Source organism: Penicillium malachiteum, assembly GCF_028827825.1.
Source record: "Penicillium malachiteum strain IBT 17515 chromosome Unknown utg000004l:1.0-4883003.0:1.0-4884900.0, whole genome shotgun sequence".
Lineage (NCBI taxonomy): Eukaryota > Fungi > Ascomycota > Eurotiomycetes > Eurotiales > Aspergillaceae > Penicillium > Penicillium malachiteum.
In genome coordinates this window covers 4,663,000-4,680,802 of record NW_026643097.1, presented here as the reverse complement: position 1 = coordinate 4,680,802, position 17,803 = coordinate 4,663,000, and the positions used below count along the sequence as shown (strand labels likewise).

The 17,803-nt window shown below is 46.0% G+C and overlaps 8 protein-coding genes across 8 annotated transcripts; 5 read left to right on the top strand and 3 right to left on the bottom strand.

Annotated features, from left to right (window-relative positions):
* Nucleotides 1–517: 517 nt before the first annotated feature.
* Nucleotides 518–968, top strand: N7483_009825 (toxin biosynthesis protein; the record flags this gene model as incomplete). Its single annotated transcript, XM_057093252.1, has 4 exons — nucleotides 518–560; nucleotides 617–711; nucleotides 766–895; nucleotides 949–968. The coding sequence occupies 4 exons, from the start codon at nucleotides 518–520 to the stop codon at nucleotides 966–968; spliced, it is 288 nt and encodes a 95-aa protein (XP_056944426.1).
* A 166-nt stretch (nucleotides 969–1,134) lies between these two features.
* On the top strand, nucleotides 1,135–1,989 carry N7483_009824 (uncharacterized protein; the record flags this gene model as incomplete). The annotated part of the gene is made up of 1 exon (XM_057093251.1): nucleotides 1,135–1,989. One exon carries the CDS (start codon nucleotides 1,135–1,137, stop codon nucleotides 1,987–1,989), a length of 855 nt encoding a protein of 284 aa, XP_056944425.1.
* Nucleotides 1,990–4,040: 2,051 nt separating this feature from the next.
* N7483_009823 (uncharacterized protein) lies at nucleotides 4,041–5,315 on the bottom strand (the record flags this gene model as incomplete). The annotated part of the gene is made up of 1 exon (XM_057093250.1): nucleotides 4,041–5,315. One exon carries the CDS (start codon nucleotides 5,313–5,315, stop codon nucleotides 4,041–4,043), a length of 1,275 nt encoding a protein of 424 aa, XP_056944424.1.
* A 2,035-nt stretch (nucleotides 5,316–7,350) lies between these two features.
* Nucleotides 7,351–8,160, top strand: N7483_009822 (alpha/beta hydrolase; the record flags this gene model as incomplete). The annotated part of the gene is made up of 1 exon (XM_057093249.1): nucleotides 7,351–8,160. One exon carries the CDS (start codon nucleotides 7,351–7,353, stop codon nucleotides 8,158–8,160), a length of 810 nt encoding a protein of 269 aa, XP_056944423.1.
* A 40-nt stretch (nucleotides 8,161–8,200) lies between these two features.
* Nucleotides 8,201–8,401, top strand: N7483_009821 (uncharacterized protein; the record flags this gene model as incomplete). Its single annotated transcript, XM_057093248.1, has 1 exon — nucleotides 8,201–8,401. One exon carries the CDS (start codon nucleotides 8,201–8,203, stop codon nucleotides 8,399–8,401), a length of 201 nt encoding a protein of 66 aa, XP_056944422.1.
* Nucleotides 8,402–9,856: 1,455 nt separating this feature from the next.
* On the bottom strand, nucleotides 9,857–11,703 carry cbhC (putative cellobiohydrolase; the record flags this gene model as incomplete). Its single annotated transcript, XM_057093247.1, has 7 exons — nucleotides 9,857–9,901; nucleotides 9,970–10,211; nucleotides 10,291–10,548; nucleotides 10,623–10,760; nucleotides 10,815–11,068; nucleotides 11,120–11,429; nucleotides 11,628–11,703. 7 exons carry the CDS (start codon nucleotides 11,701–11,703, stop codon nucleotides 9,857–9,859), a joined length of 1,323 nt encoding a protein of 440 aa, XP_056944421.1.
* A 2,843-nt stretch (nucleotides 11,704–14,546) lies between these two features.
* N7483_009819 (putative isochorismatase family hydrolase) lies at nucleotides 14,547–15,439 on the top strand (the record flags this gene model as incomplete). The annotated part of the gene is made up of 3 exons (XM_057093246.1): nucleotides 14,547–15,003; nucleotides 15,072–15,291; nucleotides 15,349–15,439. The coding sequence occupies 3 exons, from the start codon at nucleotides 14,547–14,549 to the stop codon at nucleotides 15,437–15,439; spliced, it is 768 nt and encodes a 255-aa protein (XP_056944420.1).
* Nucleotides 15,440–16,228: 789 nt separating this feature from the next.
* On the bottom strand, nucleotides 16,229–17,559 carry N7483_009818 (putative plasma membrane SNARE protein (Sec9); the record flags this gene model as incomplete). Its single annotated transcript, XM_057093245.1, has 2 exons — nucleotides 16,229–16,288; nucleotides 16,348–17,559. The coding sequence occupies 2 exons, from the start codon at nucleotides 17,557–17,559 to the stop codon at nucleotides 16,229–16,231; spliced, it is 1,272 nt and encodes a 423-aa protein (XP_056944419.1).
* Between the last annotated feature and the right edge of the window lie 244 nt (nucleotides 17,560–17,803).

The following is a 17,803-nucleotide window of genomic DNA, read 5'->3' as shown; positions in this document are numbered from 1 at the left end:
TATGTGAGTCGATGTGAAAGAACGGAGCATAATTAGTCGATTTTATGTAGCACCTGATTTCTCAACAGGAGTTTGATATTTCTCTGGGCATCTATGTGTTTGTTTGGCCGCTAAGGTCATCATCGGTTACTGGCTGGTAGAGTCGATGTTTGAGAGCTCTAGAGCGCACCTGTGACTTGATCTGCTTTCTCAGGGCCGTGAAAAAGTGGGGTTCAAATGATGCAGGCGACCAGCGAGCCCAGAAAGGACCTACGACTGAAGGTATCTCAGTATGGCAGTATGAGCAAGAGTAAGATTATAGTTGCAGTAGCAATTCATTCCCACGGTTCTCAAATTGACCTTGGGGGTCATTACCCCAGCCCTGGGGCCAACATTTGAAGTAGGGTCCGAAATGTGACTTGACACTTGTGACTCTGGGTACTTTAAGCCCCCATCTCGGGAGCCCGACCCGCTCATCTTTTCTTCGTATTTCCTTGCTTGCCGATCATCACTCCGAGTCCGTCCAAGACTTGCTAATATGTCGTCTTCAAAGTTTCAAGTGATAGAACACTCTATCCCCTGTCAGTCTATTCGGGAATATCATCGCGCTGGTAAGCGAGATAATCCCTTACTGCAGCTGGCCATCAAACAATACGCCCCCCCCTGAACAATACTATTCCAAGCCCCAATGATGTCACTGTCATTGCTGGACATGCCAATGGAATTCCAAAGGTTTGTCTCGACCATTTCCACGAGCTCCATATACTAAGGGTTTGCATATTATAGCAATGTTACGAACCAATCTGGGAGGAGCTCCTTTCGTTGACAACTGTCAGAATCAAAGCTATCTGGATCGCCGACTCTTCGAATCAAGGCGCCAGTGGTGTGATGAATGAAGATGAGCTTGGTGATGACCGTGAGTGAACGATTATGTCCCACACAATGAATGTTGCTAACATTTACTATTAGCAAACTGGTTTGACCACTGAAGGGATCTCCTGCATATGGTCAACCATTTCCAGGATCAGATTCAACCTCAGATCATGGGAATTGCGCACAGTTTCAGTTGCTCCCAGTTGTGCGTACCTCGGCTCTTTTATTAGAACACATATGCGCTGTTACTGACCATGCTTCATCAGCATTCACCTTTCAATAATGCATTCTCGATTATTTCACTCGGTCTCTTTCCTCGAGCCTATGATTCAAATGGAAAGTCCCAGCAAGCTAGGTGGACCAAGCTCAGCACTTTGGACCAGCCTCCGACCAGATGTCTGGCCTTCAGCACAAGATGCGAAGAAACACATCCGGACAAATGGTTTCTGGAGAAGATGGGACCCAAAATGCGTGGATCAATATATTCGATTTGGACTCCGACCTGTCCCTACCGCTCTTTACCCCAACTCCAAGTTTGGTTCTGAGATCGTGACAGTCACAACGAAAAAAGCACAAGAAGCTTGGTCGTATCTCCGCTTGAACGCCACCTCTCGAGATGGAAACAGCGAATTAAACAAGGAGCATTTTCTCAACCCGGATCTCGCTACAGTCGCGAAAGAAGGCGATAATAATCACCCGGATTGGGCACTTGTATGTCCATGGTGCTGCATTGCTTTTGAGTATCTTCTTTATATCCGCCCTTCCGTGTACTATATCTTTGGAGAAAAGAGCCACATCAATCCACCTGAGCGGAGACGGGATAAACTGGAACGCACAGGGAAGGGTCTGGGAGGGAGCGGCGGTGTTGCAGCTAACCGCGTGAGATCAGACATCATTTCCAAGGGATCGCACATGGCTCCACTCGAGAAAATTAATGATACGGCCCGCCTTCTATCGGGCTGGTTAGAATCTCAGATGAAGGCTTATCAAGCAGAGCAGGATTTCTGGGCTCATCACGAGAGCGATAAGACGGAACAAGGTGGTTTGGCTTTATCGAAGAAATGGATGGCGTGTGTACAGAGCAGCCTGTGGAGACTAAACGGCCCGTCAAGTCGAGGTTATGATTGTGTCAGGTGAAAGGACTAGAAGAGCAATCTGAAAGGCACCACCAATGCTGCCAAATACCCGTGAGCTAATGACCGATTTAAATCGATCTCGTGATTGATAGATTGAGGAAACAAAATCTACAATATGCACGGAAAGGTTATCCACATAATCCTCCTTGGCGCTTTCAAAGATTGTCGTCTTTTGGATCCGGATGCAAATGAAGTCAGCGGATCAACACCGCGGCCTATTTGAGGGCGTCAACAGTCATGGCAAGTTGCTTCCAAGGTTCTATTTTTTGATGAAATCAAATATTCATTAAATCCTAGCATAAAGCTATGGTTGAGCCTGTACATGTGTGGTCTTTGCTGGGAAATTGTCCTCTTTCTGCTACGGAGCCCTGCTACTAGTACTGAGACTAATTAGGAAGCGGCCCCAAGCCCTATCCTTCAGTCTAAGTGTAACCATTCTATCATGCCTACTTGTGACTTTTGAAATCCGAACTTCAATTTGAGAGGCTCTTTGACATTTTTTTTTCTTATTTAGCCTCCTCACTGTCTCTCAACAACTAGTGCAGATTTACATCCGCTGAACTACAACATTCTGTTCACCTCACCTTCACCGTAAAAATGGATAGCCATCTCGTCACGGCTTTTTCTATATCTTTATTATCATTCAATACTATAATGCTTAGCTACCAGGTATCATCTTATGCTCTTTATCGCAGGGTCACAGCATCAAGCTAATAGCCATAAACTTAAAGGTTTGGTCACTAGCAAAGTGGATTATGAAGATAGAAGCAGACATTATGGAGATCAGGAAAACCTTGGGACCTTGAGTAGAGACAGGTTTTGTTTTCAGATTTTGTTTTCAGGAGCCCTGGAGAGAGTATTTGCAAGGTACAACTGCCATTGATTCAATTTTCCAAACATGTTGTCACGGTTTGAGGTTGGTTGACTGAACCAAACATTCAGCTGCCTAGATGGATCTATGGCCAAGATAATCCGGTCATATTCAGTCCACGGGTATAACTCAAGTGCTTGAAGTAAAATTATGATATTATATTCGGAATTACCATGGATCGATATTGAATAATCTTCCAGATGTCTGACTTGAGCAGCATGAAATCCCTACCTTTTGAGCGTTTTAGCTTTTGCATCTCAAATTCTTTTCTACTACCAATCGTAACCTTGGAAGATTCATTCATTCAATCTTGCTACAACTTGAATCTACCTAGGTACCGCATTTGCTTATCACTCACGAATTGGTCCTGAGGTCCGGATCACAGATTCAAGTTCTGTTCAGATTCCAAGGGTTTAAAAATATGTACATGAAATCGGTTATACCATCTTCAAGTTGGTCAGCCGGCATCTCGATATTCCAGTAATATTCCAGTTTTATCCAGATCGTTATACAATCATGATTCCCACCCTTAGAAGTATCATTTATCACCCACATCATCACTCTCAGACTGAAACAGCCCTATCTCTACATTCCCGCTCTCTTCAACCACCTCGCAATACTTCACTTTGTACTCCGTTGCCCATTTTTCTAATTCAGTAACACTCATAATCCTTGACGCAGCATTGATAGGTAATGAATCTCGCAGTCCGACCACACTATCAAGAACAAGCCGCACCCCATTAACCTCCCTCCCCAATCGCCCAGATACAGTATCTTTACCAGAGAGCATCAAAGCACTAGCAATAGAAGCTGCACCAATAACGCACAAAAGACCCAGTAGCAACAACAGTGGAATATACGTTATTCTATAGCGCTGGACAGATTGAGTTGCATCAACAGTATGAAAGGGTGCACTAACGGCACTATTAGCATCTGCGGCGACTTCGTAGGATATCCTCTGCGCTTCGCCGGAAGCGTATAGATAGTTCAAGGCGTAGATGGTCCAGTTTGCCGTTTTATCTAAAGCGCTACCGGCTGTAGCCCCAACCGCTGGACCGATACCGGCAATAGCTGAGACTGGAGCTTGGTAGTTGAGCGCCGTTTGCCAAGCGGCCAAAGCGGAGGGTACAATGGTCTTGTTATCTGAAAAGGAACTTGATGTGACTTTCCAGTTTGTGCTGTTATCTGTACGGGTATAGTTGAGGAACCCTTCTTGTTTGTGGATGGCGCAGGTTATTCCCCAGTTTGTCATTATGGATTTGGTCGAGGTGAAGCCCGAGGGGGGTCATATTGTAGGCTTGGCCATGGACATTGCCGTACTCTGAGGGGAGGACTATATCGGTGTCGTTGAAACTGTCAAGGTAGGCGAGGTACGCGTAGGTGTTATTGACTAGGAAACCGATGTATTGGTATTCGTCGTTATCGGAATATGCGTTTGCGATGGATATCATGCCGGGGATGAGGCCGTAGTAGAGTGCTCCACAGCTCAAAGAGGCTTGAGTGGGACAGTCGAATATCAATGTAAATTGATAGAATGTTTCGCCCATTTGGAGGGCTTCAAGATAGGTCGGTGAGCCAGGCTGGCAGTCGACAGACAAGCGGTACCCAGGCACGTTTGTCAATCCCACGATTGATGTGTCTAGCGCGTTAAGGGATGCTGTTGTTGCGTTTGTTCCAATGTAGGCCCCATTATCCAGCTTTTCCACCGCATTCTGGTAGTTGAGACCAGTTAAAAGCGCACTGATTTCATTTGCCAGATCCGACTTTTGCGATGTCTGTAAAGACTCCATCAATTCATATGCACCTCCGGACTCGGTGTCCGAGTTGAAGCCAGACAAATCCATCAAACTTCGAAGATTGACTGGTTGACTGGCCGGAACATCAATATTGAAAGCCTCATACGCAATGAAGTTCTGGAGCATCGAGCCTGCAAGGCCTGAGAGAATCATCAACAGACTCAACAGAAAAAGCCGCCATGTTTTTCCTTGTATGAGGGTCCAAATTCGAAAGATATTGAAGCTTCCTGCCGTTGACTGGCTCACGGCCACCAGACTTGCGAGAGGTACTGCTTTGTTATTCGGTCGTTCGTTCACAGCCACTGTGCGGGCATTACTGAACCAGAGGTAATCGAGAATTATCATTAGGAGAGGTGCCAGAGTAGACCCACTGACAAAATCAATTGCTTTTGCCTCGATATATGTGAGTTTACCCCCAATCGTTCGAGCAGAGAGCATGGCTGGTCGGTTTTCTGCGGTATTCACGACCCAACAAATCAAGACTGCCGCTGGTGTGAGAACAGATAGTGGCAGGAATGCCATGCTCCACCATACCCGAGGGCGTGTACTTCGGGATACATCTTTCGCCTTTTCACCAGATGAAGTCATCATCAGTGTTCTCTCAGAAACGCCTTCTCCTTCAGCCGAGGTGACAGTATATCTGCCTTGAGACTCTTCCATGTTGTTCTTCGCGATGATGAGGGATAAAAACAATATAGCTGTACGCTTTTGGGTGTCGGTTGTTGGTATAGATCAGTGTTAGAAGCTCACTTTCTATTGAATTTGAACAAGTGGAGCATATGAATAAATAGTGGGAATCATGGAATTAGAATTAACATTAACGTGGACCCTGATAATAATATGAGCCCCCAAAATAGCCTCAAGGGTCCACGGGTGCAACCTTGATATTCATATTCGGACTGACGTGAGACTTCAGTTTCTCGTATTCAGAGTGAAGCGAACCAAGTTGATTCGTCCTATCTATTTTTAACTAACTTAGTATAGCTCAAATCCCCGTAGATGCATCAAACCTTTCCTCATTCGTCATAAGCTTCAGGATGACCAATGAAAACTACCCAAGGGCCGAGTTGACGTGAAACTATTAGCGCCCTTGCTCCGCTTTTGAGTCCTTGCGCGAACGTCAGAATTCATATACGGAACGGACATTTGGAGAGAAACCAAACCAAAATTTATTGCGCTAAAGGATTTCTTGATGTTTGTGCGAGATGGGCGACTCGGAATACCCGTGGATGGTAACTTGAGGGCTCCCATGAGCATCGAGAAAACCTTGGAAGGAAATAAGAGTGAGAACTTTGTATGGATTATATGCCAGTAGAGAAAAATCAACAAATTGAAGGTCTGTGTCCAAAATGATACCAAAATTTGAAGTAGACCAGCCAACCTTGGAACCGTCATTCCTCCAGTGCTTATGACTTATACAATGTATAAAATAGGTATGAATAACCATTCATTGCCAAACTTTCTTATCTCACAAAAAGCGATGACCAGTTAATCCATTATGGCCTACATAATGGCCCGCCTACCATTTTGTATATCGAGTCACTGCCATCATCGCCAGTGGCTGGATGGATATAGCTCATTGGAGTTTCTCAGGCTGCGTCTAGCAAAATCCAGATGAAAGACGATAAAAATGATCGCACAAACGGCTGAGAACTCTACCTCAGAGGTTCCGTTTTTTCAAGGGCCAGTCGCAGTCGTTGCAAAGATAGGTTGGGTTATTGTTAAATGAGCCACTCTGTGAGCTGTGTAATTTTTGTGGGTCCTTTCGGGGTGAAAGTAAAGCTTTCTTCTTCGGAGCTAGAAACAGGCCATTATCTCCAAGTTCAGCCCCCAAATCCAGAGTCTTCTGGGAGTAAGGTGGCTTCAAAATGGGGGAAAGCCTAGGTTACAATGCCATACAACATGCCAACATGCTGCTGCACCTCGCAATGTGCTGCACTTGTTTCAAGTGGTAGTTAGCCACATCAATTAATCATGATATATCAAGTCTGGGCCTGAATACACCTAGGTCGCCCGGGTGTCCCTAGGGCCCTAGTGGGGCTTTGCAGTACGTACCTCTAGTAACTCCATACCCCATACCGGGTATGGCGTTAGCGATCGCGGGCCATGAGTGGATATTCCGTCAGCCACCATCCACTTTCCAGGGGCGACCGGGTACCAATTAATTCTGGATCGTAAATTTGGCAGCAAACCCAACGATGTCGAGAAAGGTTAGTAGTGCGCGTATCTACCTAATGAAGATCCTTGCACAGATGAAATCGTGTTCCCGGATTGGCTTGGGGATCAATCAATAACCGAATCTATTCCCAGGTTTCGTTCACAACTTTTTCTCTCCATTTAAATCGACGAACACGGTTTCAATCAATGAAAAAAGCTGTCTTCTTCTTCTTCTTCTACAGTAGGGTGGACTTCTTTCTCATCGTGGAATAACAGGCACCGACATTGAGCCTTCCGAAATATGGCCCCCAAATATTTTGATGTCATCGAACACAAAGTACTCTCAACTTATGTGCGCGAGTACTCCGGCGCAACTGTCCTGAACCAAGCGGATCATCTTTATCTCCCTGTCAAATAACATGTGGCACAAGATCTCTCGCGGAGCAAGCTACCTCCTGTCACAATTATCGCTTGCGCCTTCGCAGGCAATCCGAAAGAAGTGTACGAGCCCATCTGGGAGTGTCGTTATCAGCAATCCATGACACTAGGCTTCAATATTGGCAGCATATGGATGGCCGACCCGGTAAATCAAGGGAAAGGTGAACTGATCAATGACGGCAAATTGGGCGATGACCCATCCTGGATGGATCACACGCGCGATCTGTTAGGCATGATCAACCAATTCCGCGACCAGATGCCTCGCCCTCTAATTGGAGTTGGACATAGCGCTGGGGGCGCTCAGATCGCCAATCTGGCATTTATGCACCCTCGGTTGTTATCCAGTATCATTTTCCTTGACCCAGCCATCTTGAAATCACCTCCAACCCAATTCAGGGAGCACCCCATATTCCACAAATATATTCTCAATCGACCTGAGTCATGGCCATCTCGCTCTCAAGCAGAGGCTTCGATACCTAAGTGGCCAACTTATGGTGGTTGGGATAAGCGCTGCCTCCAGCGATTCCTAGAACATGGTATTTTAGATCTTCCAGTGCCCGAGTCATCATCAAAGGATAAAAAGGTCAATACGCCGGTTGCCTTTGCTATATCTGTGGCACAAGAGATTCATTTTCTAGGTCGGAGACCAATGGCTCAGCGACAAGCTGATGGGACAATGAAATTGGACCGTGATGCAGCACCAGATCTAGACCCACTTGATGCTGATGATCGTCTCTATCGTCATGAAATGCGCGCTACATGGCATCGTTTGCCGGAGCTGCGACCGTCAGCAAAGTTCATTCTCGGGGGAAGATCATATCTGCCTCTGCATGAGCTGCGGGAAGGAATTCAGCAGTGTGGGACCGGTCGAAGCGGCTCCGGGGGGGATCCTAAGTGGCCGCGTTTGTGAAACCACATTGAAAAAGGGATCACACTCCTTTCCATTGAAGATGGTGGATCAGACTGCTAAGGCATGTGCGACCTGGATCAAATCAGAGGTGGAGAGGTGGGCTGAGCAAGAACAGAAATGGAGAGCCAGCGTTCAGCAACGACTACAAAATGGAGAACGGATTGGTAAAGAGCTCAGTCCATGGATGAAGGGTATTATGGATGAATGTGCGGTCATTGCTGCCAAATCAGCTAAATTATAGATAATCTCTCATTTACTCAAAAAAAGATTTTGGGATGAGCTACTAATACTTATCCATTTTATCAAAAATTTATTTCAAAGAATGGCATAATGGCCGTGGCTAAAGTGGAAGTATCTTTGGTGAACTCCTTTGTCCCAGATGCGCCTAGATGCGCCTTTCACCATCCTAGTCTCTTTCATCTTTTTCCCTACCGCGTCATCCCCTCATATAGCCAAATTTTGAACTTTCACACATCGGTTCCATAACTCAGTTGGTTAGAGTGTCATGCTAATAACGTGAAAGTCGAGGGTTCGACCCCCTCTGGGACCATTCCTTTTTGCATCAATTGAATATTGATATTCATGTTTTTGTTCCTCCAGGGCTAGCTTATAGCTTTTTTTTTCTTTCTTATTTCTATGAAATAATTTTTGCCAGTCTTCACGTCTGACAGGTCTTTCGCAATTCGCCGATGCAGAAGATCCTAATGGTGACTAGTACGCGGATTATCACTGCTCTCAATTCCCGCGGGGACGGCCGGCACGAGCTCAGGCTCGGGAGCTGCGGTCGCAGGCTATGACTGACTAAATTTCCCCATTGGAACATATAGTAAGATTCACCATCATATGCGTGCGATTTACTTACCTGAGCATTACACCCGAGGGAATTGTGCGAGTGCATGCCTACTACCAGGGAGTTTTTGAATTTCTTTCGTCCGTCAAGGGGCCGAGTCAGTTTAGACAGCTCGCTTTAAATGCATGAGTGAGAGAGCATTCAAACCCTCCTAGTTTGGGCTATGGATAACACTAACAACCTAGGTATTGCTTTATTACAGAGATCTTGATACCTACCATTGCCCCATTGCTCGCAACTTCCAAAGTTGAAGTTGAGTCTTATCAAATCCGAGTCGGTGGTATATCCAGGTCTACGGACTAGCACAGCTCCACATGTGCAGGCTATTATCCTTCGAGTTGGTTGTCAAAACTCGAACTATTGGTCCCATTTCAAGTTCAAGTTAATGTGACAGCATTCCCTCCAAACATCTAGCTAATATGGCACTAGGTATCCATAATACTCCTTAGATGAACTATTTTGGTTCTATTGGAATGGGTAAGCACTGGTGAGCCACATATGCGGAGGTGTGTTCAAATTCTCTAAGCAAGCCATTGATTATGGAGACATAATTCAAGGTTACATGCTCAGTCAGCGGTTTCTAGTACAGCTGAATGGGTAAAAAAATCACATGTGCATTCAAGTATCTGCAGCTCTGGAGAGATAGAGGGGCACCTGGGTATGCAAGTCCCTATGAAGGTTCGAAATGTAGCCTTAGAAGTACTTGAGATCTTCATCCCCTCCATGCCAGACTCTCCTCACTCTCCAGCACTTGAGCCAAAACACATATATCCCTTAACCATACATATATACTAGAAGATTCATCGAGCCGACACACAAGATGAATACCAAGACCCATCAACTCAGTTAGAAAGACGGGTTGGCATTCACAAGCAACTGCTCAAAATAAGCCTGCAAATGATTAGCGAACGATCAATCATAACAATTATCAAAATGGGATAACCCAGGCTCAAACTTACTTGGAACCATGTTCCAGCTTCCGGGGCAGGCTGCAAGGCATCGCTATATCCACAGTGCGCATCATATCGTGTCGATGAGGAATTCGATGTACCATCACTTTCTCCACCAGGCTTGACCCAAACAAATGCATCTTCAAGATCATTCCCAGTATCAGTCGTAAAGCGAACACCGAAGCCAGTACCAATAACGTTGCACCAATCACCCCAGGCATTTTGCTCTGTTGGCTGAACACCATTGCGTGCTAATTGATGGTTAGGGATCTCGACTATATTTGTGCCAAAATAACAGAGGCCATGAGAAAATCTGGGAGCGAAACTTACAAGTATCAGTGATGAAATGAGCAGAAAATCCTGCAGCCTCAAGTAGGGGAGCAATGGCGTTGACATAAAGTTGTTCGTCACAGTTTGAGTCACCCGATGTATATGATGGACAAGTGCCGATTGTCCAAGAATTGTAGTTAGCGACATTAGTGGCTAGTCCACGTACAGCAGCCGGAGAGGATGCGTTCTTGTATACATTGGCAAAGAGCGTAGCGGCCGGTCCGATATTAGCCGACCAGCCCAGCCAACCAGCATGCCCTGAGAAAATCAAGTCAGCTGATATTTTCTGAGATTATAGCATGAGTAGAGAGGGATCATTGAAGGAATCATACCAGCGTCAATGTACATGGCTACATTTGCTAAGTTGAGTTGGATCAACGCATAGTTGACGCACTCCAGATAAGCACTCTCAGCATTGGCACATTTAGCCACACCGAGATTTGTAACAAGATTTGCGAGACTATCAGGTTCTAGTGAATGTTAGCAAAGTGATGACTTGGATTCAGACAGACTTCAGTTCTCACCAATAACCAAGATAGTCTGCACATCAGAATATTCGACAATCTGAGCTCTGATCGCGTCAATGTAGGCTTTGTAATTCGCAACTCCGTTATCGGCAATCGTGTACTCGCCATTGCTAGCAAGGGCGGCGCAGTCACGGTCTGGTAAGTCATAAACCACAAAAATTCCCGCAATGGGTGGGCTAGCACCGGCAGCATTCTGTGACTGAATGTCGGCAAGATAGTCGCCCATGGTCGGAACTTTGGCAGCCGTGTCACTATGGAGGATTTTAGTAAAGATGCATCTTAGGGATGTTGATCAGACTTACAGCCAGACAAAAGATGGAACTTCGGCGACCGAACTAGCCTTTGCCACGAGAGAGCTGCTCAGGGACGGAATAGCTAATGTGGCAACCTCGGAGGAATAGTAGGGGTTTGCATAGAGCTGATAACCGCTGAAGGGATTGCCGCTGTTTGTAACAGTAGCAGCTGTAGTTGTCGTTGTGGATGCTTTGGTAGTGGTGGATGCTTTAGTAGTGGTGCTCGCAGTAGTAGTCAACGTAGTCTTAGTTGCTGTGGTCGCACTGGTTGTGCTAGTTGTGCCTGCCGTCGTGGTTGCAGAGAGACATTGGAAATAGTCTTCAATTGTTGCGAAATAATCAGTGTCATGATTGGATATTGAGATAAAGGAGAAAGTCGAGCTTACAGGGATTCAAGCTGCTGCAAGTTGCTTTTGCTGAACAAGCTGTTGATCCCGTCCATCCACTACCGCCACCTAACATTTGAAAGAAACAATTAATGCACAATTCTTGGGGCTGCAATAATTTCATCTCTTACATTGGCCATAGAGGGACTGCTGGGCATAAGCGATATTGCAGAGCAGGAAAAGTGCCAATCCCGATGTACGCTGCATAGCTGCTGAGGTTTTCGTATGGCTAGCCGGTTTCAATATGGTTGAAATTCAAGATCATTCATGGGGGATTTGAAGGTTAATATATAGCATTATTAGCTGAAGGCAGCAGTAATCCCAGCCTGAGCTGACTTCAACTGGAAGTAACGCTTGTTTGGTGACGCTGAGCATCAATACTGCAATGGCCACGGAACAACATCTCAAAACGATGCGGAAGGGAAGTTTGCACCTGGGCAGACTAACTCGTTTCAGGCTCCAAGGTTACCTCCCATTGAAGGTTGAAGACGAAATGTCTTCCTACCTTAGGTGATTTGAAGGGGTCAAAGTCAAGCTTGAGTCGATCAGACTAGGCCAAATACATTTAACCTACTTGGGGGAAGAAAACTTTCGATGAATCATGAAACCAGATGAAATAGCACATATCACCACGTGAGCCTGGACCCTGCATACTTCAGATGTGAAGTGCTAGTTCCTCATGTCTGCCCTATTCAACCTCCCCGTGCTGTATAGGGGTTACCCCTTGATAATCCTGGGGAAATTTGCAACTACCGAACCTCGGGAACTACAAGGAGTGGTCAAATGCCGGGTACCTAAATTAAAGGGCGCTGTAGAATAGAGATTTTGAAACAGAGGAGTACTAGATTTTCTTCAAGTGACCCAAGGGTTCATCATTGAATCAAAATTCAAGTTGAAGTTCTTTCTAGGCACTTCAGGTTCTCTTCTGTGTACATGTGTAGCAACTTGAAGTCCCGTCAAGTATTCCCAGGTTCAAGTTCTTCCAACATTCAGGTATAAAATTTGTGGGGTAAGGGAACTTACGCCATACATGTACACTGACTGGTCAATAGAATTCTTCAGAGAACTCGGGTGAAGAATACAATCTTGGAATTGGTGGGACGGAGACATTGCCGACAGCCAAATCATTACGGACCGCAAGCCGCAAAGACGGGAACCAACCAGAAGAGATAGACCTCTCTTGGCATAAATACATTTAATTATGGGGTTACAATGGGGGAGCTCCGTAGAAAGAAATATCTACTGGTTCTATAATATCAATCTGACTATTGGAGACGTCTTCTCTCACTCACAGACATAAGTCATCAGCTTTCCTCCCAAAGTAACATGATTTATCGGACGAGACCATTTCGAATAAATTTTATGGAGACGAATAAATAGACCTTGGAAATCTCCATCGGTCATTTCAATTACAAATTTTTTGGATTAATATTCTTAGCTAACATTGAAGCGCTATGTATGTACCTATGAGACTTATACTAGCATGGATATCACTAGCAACTTAGTATTATAGTGCCGCGATCCAATGTCAGTAGTACTCAGTACCCGTGGACGCCTGCGGCCTACCACATGGTATACTATAGCATTTTGGGTTAATCATATTTGGTTTCAGCCTGAATATGTATGGAGCCTACTCCAAATTTTCTCTAGTGGACTTCTTCCACTACTAGGACTCGGAGTAGTTGCGAGTTTTCCCAAGGACGGAATAGAGCCGCGGGCTGCTCACGCCTGGCCTGAGAGCGTTAGATGATCACCCACAGCACACCAGTTGACATGTAGATGTGCACATGTGCAGTCTGAGACATATACTGACAGTAATATATGCGAGCCTTGGAAATAGTTTCAACCATCACTATTCTTGCTTTCAATGTTGGAACTTGAAGTTCTCATCCGCAATTTTACATAGTTTGTTTCATGTACCTCCCATAGTCCACTGTGATCGCTTACACATATGAACCTACCACATAGTCAACTCATCAAACAGGATCCTCAAGATATGTTGGACATAGCACTCCTGGCGGTTAAAAGGGCCATGAGGATTTCTGCAATATCTAGAGGCGGGCAGTAAAATTGCCACGCTCTTGGCGCTGACGGTTCATTTTCCAAGATAGTACAGACTGCCGCATATAAACCCCACAGGTAGTGCACTAAATGTAAGCTTGCCCAGTTTGAGCACAGGTTATATGCAGGGCAATACTCAGCAATGATGCAAAAGTACAGATTGATCAAAAATTGAGCTGCCATGCACGTGCCAAGTGCTGACAGGACCCTTAGTGGGAATTTGGTAATACACTAAATAAGCTAAATTCGCCCTGCAGGACTACGGCTGACAGATTTCCGGACCTCTCCGAACTGATCAAAAAATCCTGAATAATAATTATCTCATGCTGATAGAAGAAATGGATCTTCCTCAAAGTACGCTGCTCTAATGCTTTTACATGATCTACTTGATTGTGGCTTCCAGATGTTGAAAAGTTGAATCGAGTATGCTGGTCAATTTTTGATACTAGTAGTAGTTATAGTACCCGTGGACTACATAGGGCTTCACCCGGGGATCATGGCATATGTAGTAGTATTAACTGCCAGTTACAATATTAAGCACTAGTAGCATCGCTGTTTTTCGAGATACGAGATGAAATCTCAAGGGGGATCGCATTTTAACCGAAACATACTAATGATGGGATCATCCACAATCGATATTAGTTCAAGCTACACTCAGGCTACGGAGTACATTATACGAAGTGTGTACGCCACGTTAGACGTGGCGAACATCCGAGTCGTGCTGTCTTTGCTTCATGCCAAGATATCGCTAGATCCTCGAATCGAAGATGGTAAGCGCCAAGGAAATTAGGAAGCATTGTGTAAAGATTATGGGATGAATGGTGAATGATCGAGAAAAAAAATCCAGATGTCAATTGTATGCTCGATATCGTGTATAAAAGCCAGGTCAACCCGGCAGTGTTCCTCGTTTTCATTCAGCATCAGATTCAATCATTCTTCCAACCTCAAGACATCCTGAAATTTCTATACTCTTCGAAGTATTTTTCACCATGTATATCCCATCTCTTCTGAGCTCTGCCCTTTTGCTAGGTCTTTCTGCGACAGTTAGCGCGTGGAATCGACTGGAGAAAGACAATGCCGTCAGTCTTTTGCACTTTCCTACAGATTTGAAGAAAAAGCTAATCCGATATCAGGCACTTCTTGTTATTGATCACGAAGTCGGTCTCTCTCAGCTGGTCCGTGACTATGGTACCAACGACTTCCGCAACAATATGCTTGCCCATGCAGCTCTCGGCAATATTTTTGATTTGCCGACAGTCCTGACTTCCTCATCCGACTCAGGCCCGAACGGTCTCCTCCTCAAGGAGATCACGGAAATGCACCCTAATGCTACTTTCATTCGTCGTCAGGGTGAAGTTAATGCATGGGACAATGCTGACTTCCGCGCTGCTGTCAGAGCCACTGGAAAGAAGCAGCTGATCATTGGTGGCATTGTTACTGAAGTTTGTAAGTAGCTTCTTTTCCTTCCCCATCGATCAACTGAATACGGCATTCATGGTTGCTGACTCCCTTAGGTACTACCTTCTTAGCCCTGTCGCTGATTGATGAAGGATATGAGGTTTTTGCAAACACTGAGGCCAGTGGTACCTTTGATAGTCGACTGGCTGAGGATGCCAACCGTCGCATGGAGCGTGCTGGTGTGACGCTGATGGGCATGTTTGCTATTGCTTGTGATTTGATGCGCGACTGGCGAAACACCCCTGGCTTGAACGAGCTTCTTCCATTCCTCGACAAGTAAGTGCTGCATTTATTCCTCCTTCAAGCATGCAATTGCTGACATGCTATTTGCAGATACCAATTTGGATATGGCTTGGTTGCTCGTCACCATGCAGGCTCCATCCAAAATGGCACTTTGTCGCCCATTGAGTTGACCTTGATTTAAGGGTTGAACCTCAAGCCCGAATTCTTGAGTTAAATCAAACAGCTGATATCCATGAGTTTGTTTAAATTAATTTTTGATGAGGGTTCATGGTACTGCTTCTGGGTGGGTTATGGATGATATGGTCGGGCAAGCAATCGTCACAAATGGATATTAAAGCTTAAACCAAAGAGATTTCAATATCAAATTGCGATGAAATGTGTAAGATGGGAGTCCTGGATCTAATTCAAATGCTGTCAATTTTCAGACACATCAATCGGTCTACAAACGATTGAATAATCCCATCATTACTCTCCACGTACACTTTTAGTTTGACCTGCCCATCATCCCTTAGGACGGTATTTGCTTGCACAAATTTCCAAGGTGGCTCGGGCCTGGAAGTTATAATCCTTCTCCAATCCTCATACCTCCCATCCACAGTACTGAGGGGCTTATAGAAGGCCTTGCAACTGGCCACATTAGCCGTGCAACGCCATACATGGATGCGATAAAGCATGCGACCGATAAAGGAGTCTTCGATGTAGACTCCGGCTCGGACTACATTTATCCCAAAATATCTCAGCAGATAGGCTCAAGGTATAAACAAGAAGATAAAATTATGATACTAAATCGATAGTCTAAATCCCCCTTTCGGGATCCTGCCATCGGGGCTCAGAATGCAGGAGTAAGCAGAAGCCCAAAACGCCTTGGTTTGTAATGATTATCCGTGAGTGATTCAACTATAAAAAGGCTAGGATTACTGAGCTGCACAGCACCAGGCATATCCCAGCTCCACCCATGCCAGTCTGGGGCTTAGCGAATGCGGTCCAATTTGGCCCGGTTCATAGCAATTTGGTCGTCGACGAAGTCGCTCTGTGAGATAGTTATTATTATAGCCACAAATGAAAATGTAGACATTTATTGGCACTCACCTTGCCTGTGATACGCTCCAGGTGTCGGTTCTGCTCGTCAAGCTCACGACCAGTGGCCTTGGCCAGACCATTCAACCGACCGGCGGCGCCATGCAGAAGGTCCAAGTTTTGCTCAATTTCATCTTCCATGGCCTCGTCCTCACTGTCGGCTTCAAACTGATACTTTGCTCGTTCAGTCACACTCGCCTTCTTAGCCTTACCGGCTTTCTGGGCATCACGATCAATATCACGGAACATACGTTCCATGCGTGCATTTGACTGGTACGCTTCCGATCGTGTACCATCCCGAGCATCACGCTCCTCACGATGGGTATTCAGGATCTTCTCATCACGCTCCCGACGGCGCGAGGCGCTGGTGAACGGGTTCGCCACATGCACAGCGAACATACTCTTGTTCAGAGTCTTCAGCTCGCGAGCCTTCTCCTCTGCAAGACGACCCTCTACGGTCGCCATATCCAAGCTGTCCTCAGCACCATGAATGAGCTCACCCTGCGCACCCAGACGAGCCAAGGTGTTGCGTCCAGTCTCCTCAGCTTGGGCAGCCACACGAAGAGCATTCCGTGTAGACGAAACATCACCCTGCTTGACGTGGCGCATTTCCTGCTTCGTCGCCTGTACAGACTCCTCCTCCTCTTCCTCTGCGGTCAATTGACGGTCTTCGAACTTGGCCATGCTGTATTCGTTGCTACCGCCACCGTAAGCAGGCTGACCTTGACCTTGCTGCCCACCTTGTCCCCCTTCGCTGTAAGGTGGGGGAGCACCGCTGGAACCTGACTTAGCCCGGTCCTTGGCTCCTCCGAAAAGCTCATTTCGTGCCGTATCTCCACCCGAGGGGTCATTAGGATCTGAAACGCTAAGTCCGCCATAGCCACCGGCGCCATACCGGGATTGTGTTCCGGAGCCAGCACCGGAACTAGCACTGCCAAATCGATCGCTTCCGTATCCTCCTTGGTTACCATAAGCGTTGGGTGTGTAGGCAGAGTACTTGTTGTCTGAGGGAATGGCGTGGGGCCCGTTGCCGCCAGGTTGGTTCGGTGATGGTGCCACACCGGCATTCACCTTGGCTTTGGTGTAAGGGTCTGTAGGGATAGGCTGTGCGTAGGGATTCGAGTTCTGAGCAGGGCTCTTGTTCTTGTTACGGGACCCGAACAGGGCACGGCGGTTGTTGTCATCGTCGCCATCGGCCTTATCGGATTTCTTGAAGAAGCCCATAGTGGGGGGGGTGAACTAAGCTTATGTTTTGTTTTGGTGAAGCTCGAGAGTGTACGGTATGAGGTGGTTGAAAGTGATCAATCAAAGGCTTGCGGTGAATCGAGAGATTTTAGAATTCAGAGAAAGTTAAGAGAAGTAAGTGAGAGACTTAAGAGGGACCGCACATTCGAAGAAAGTCGTCAGGGGAGCTCCAGGCAGTCGAGACTTACTGTATTACTGCATTACACCAATAAAATTTGAGGGT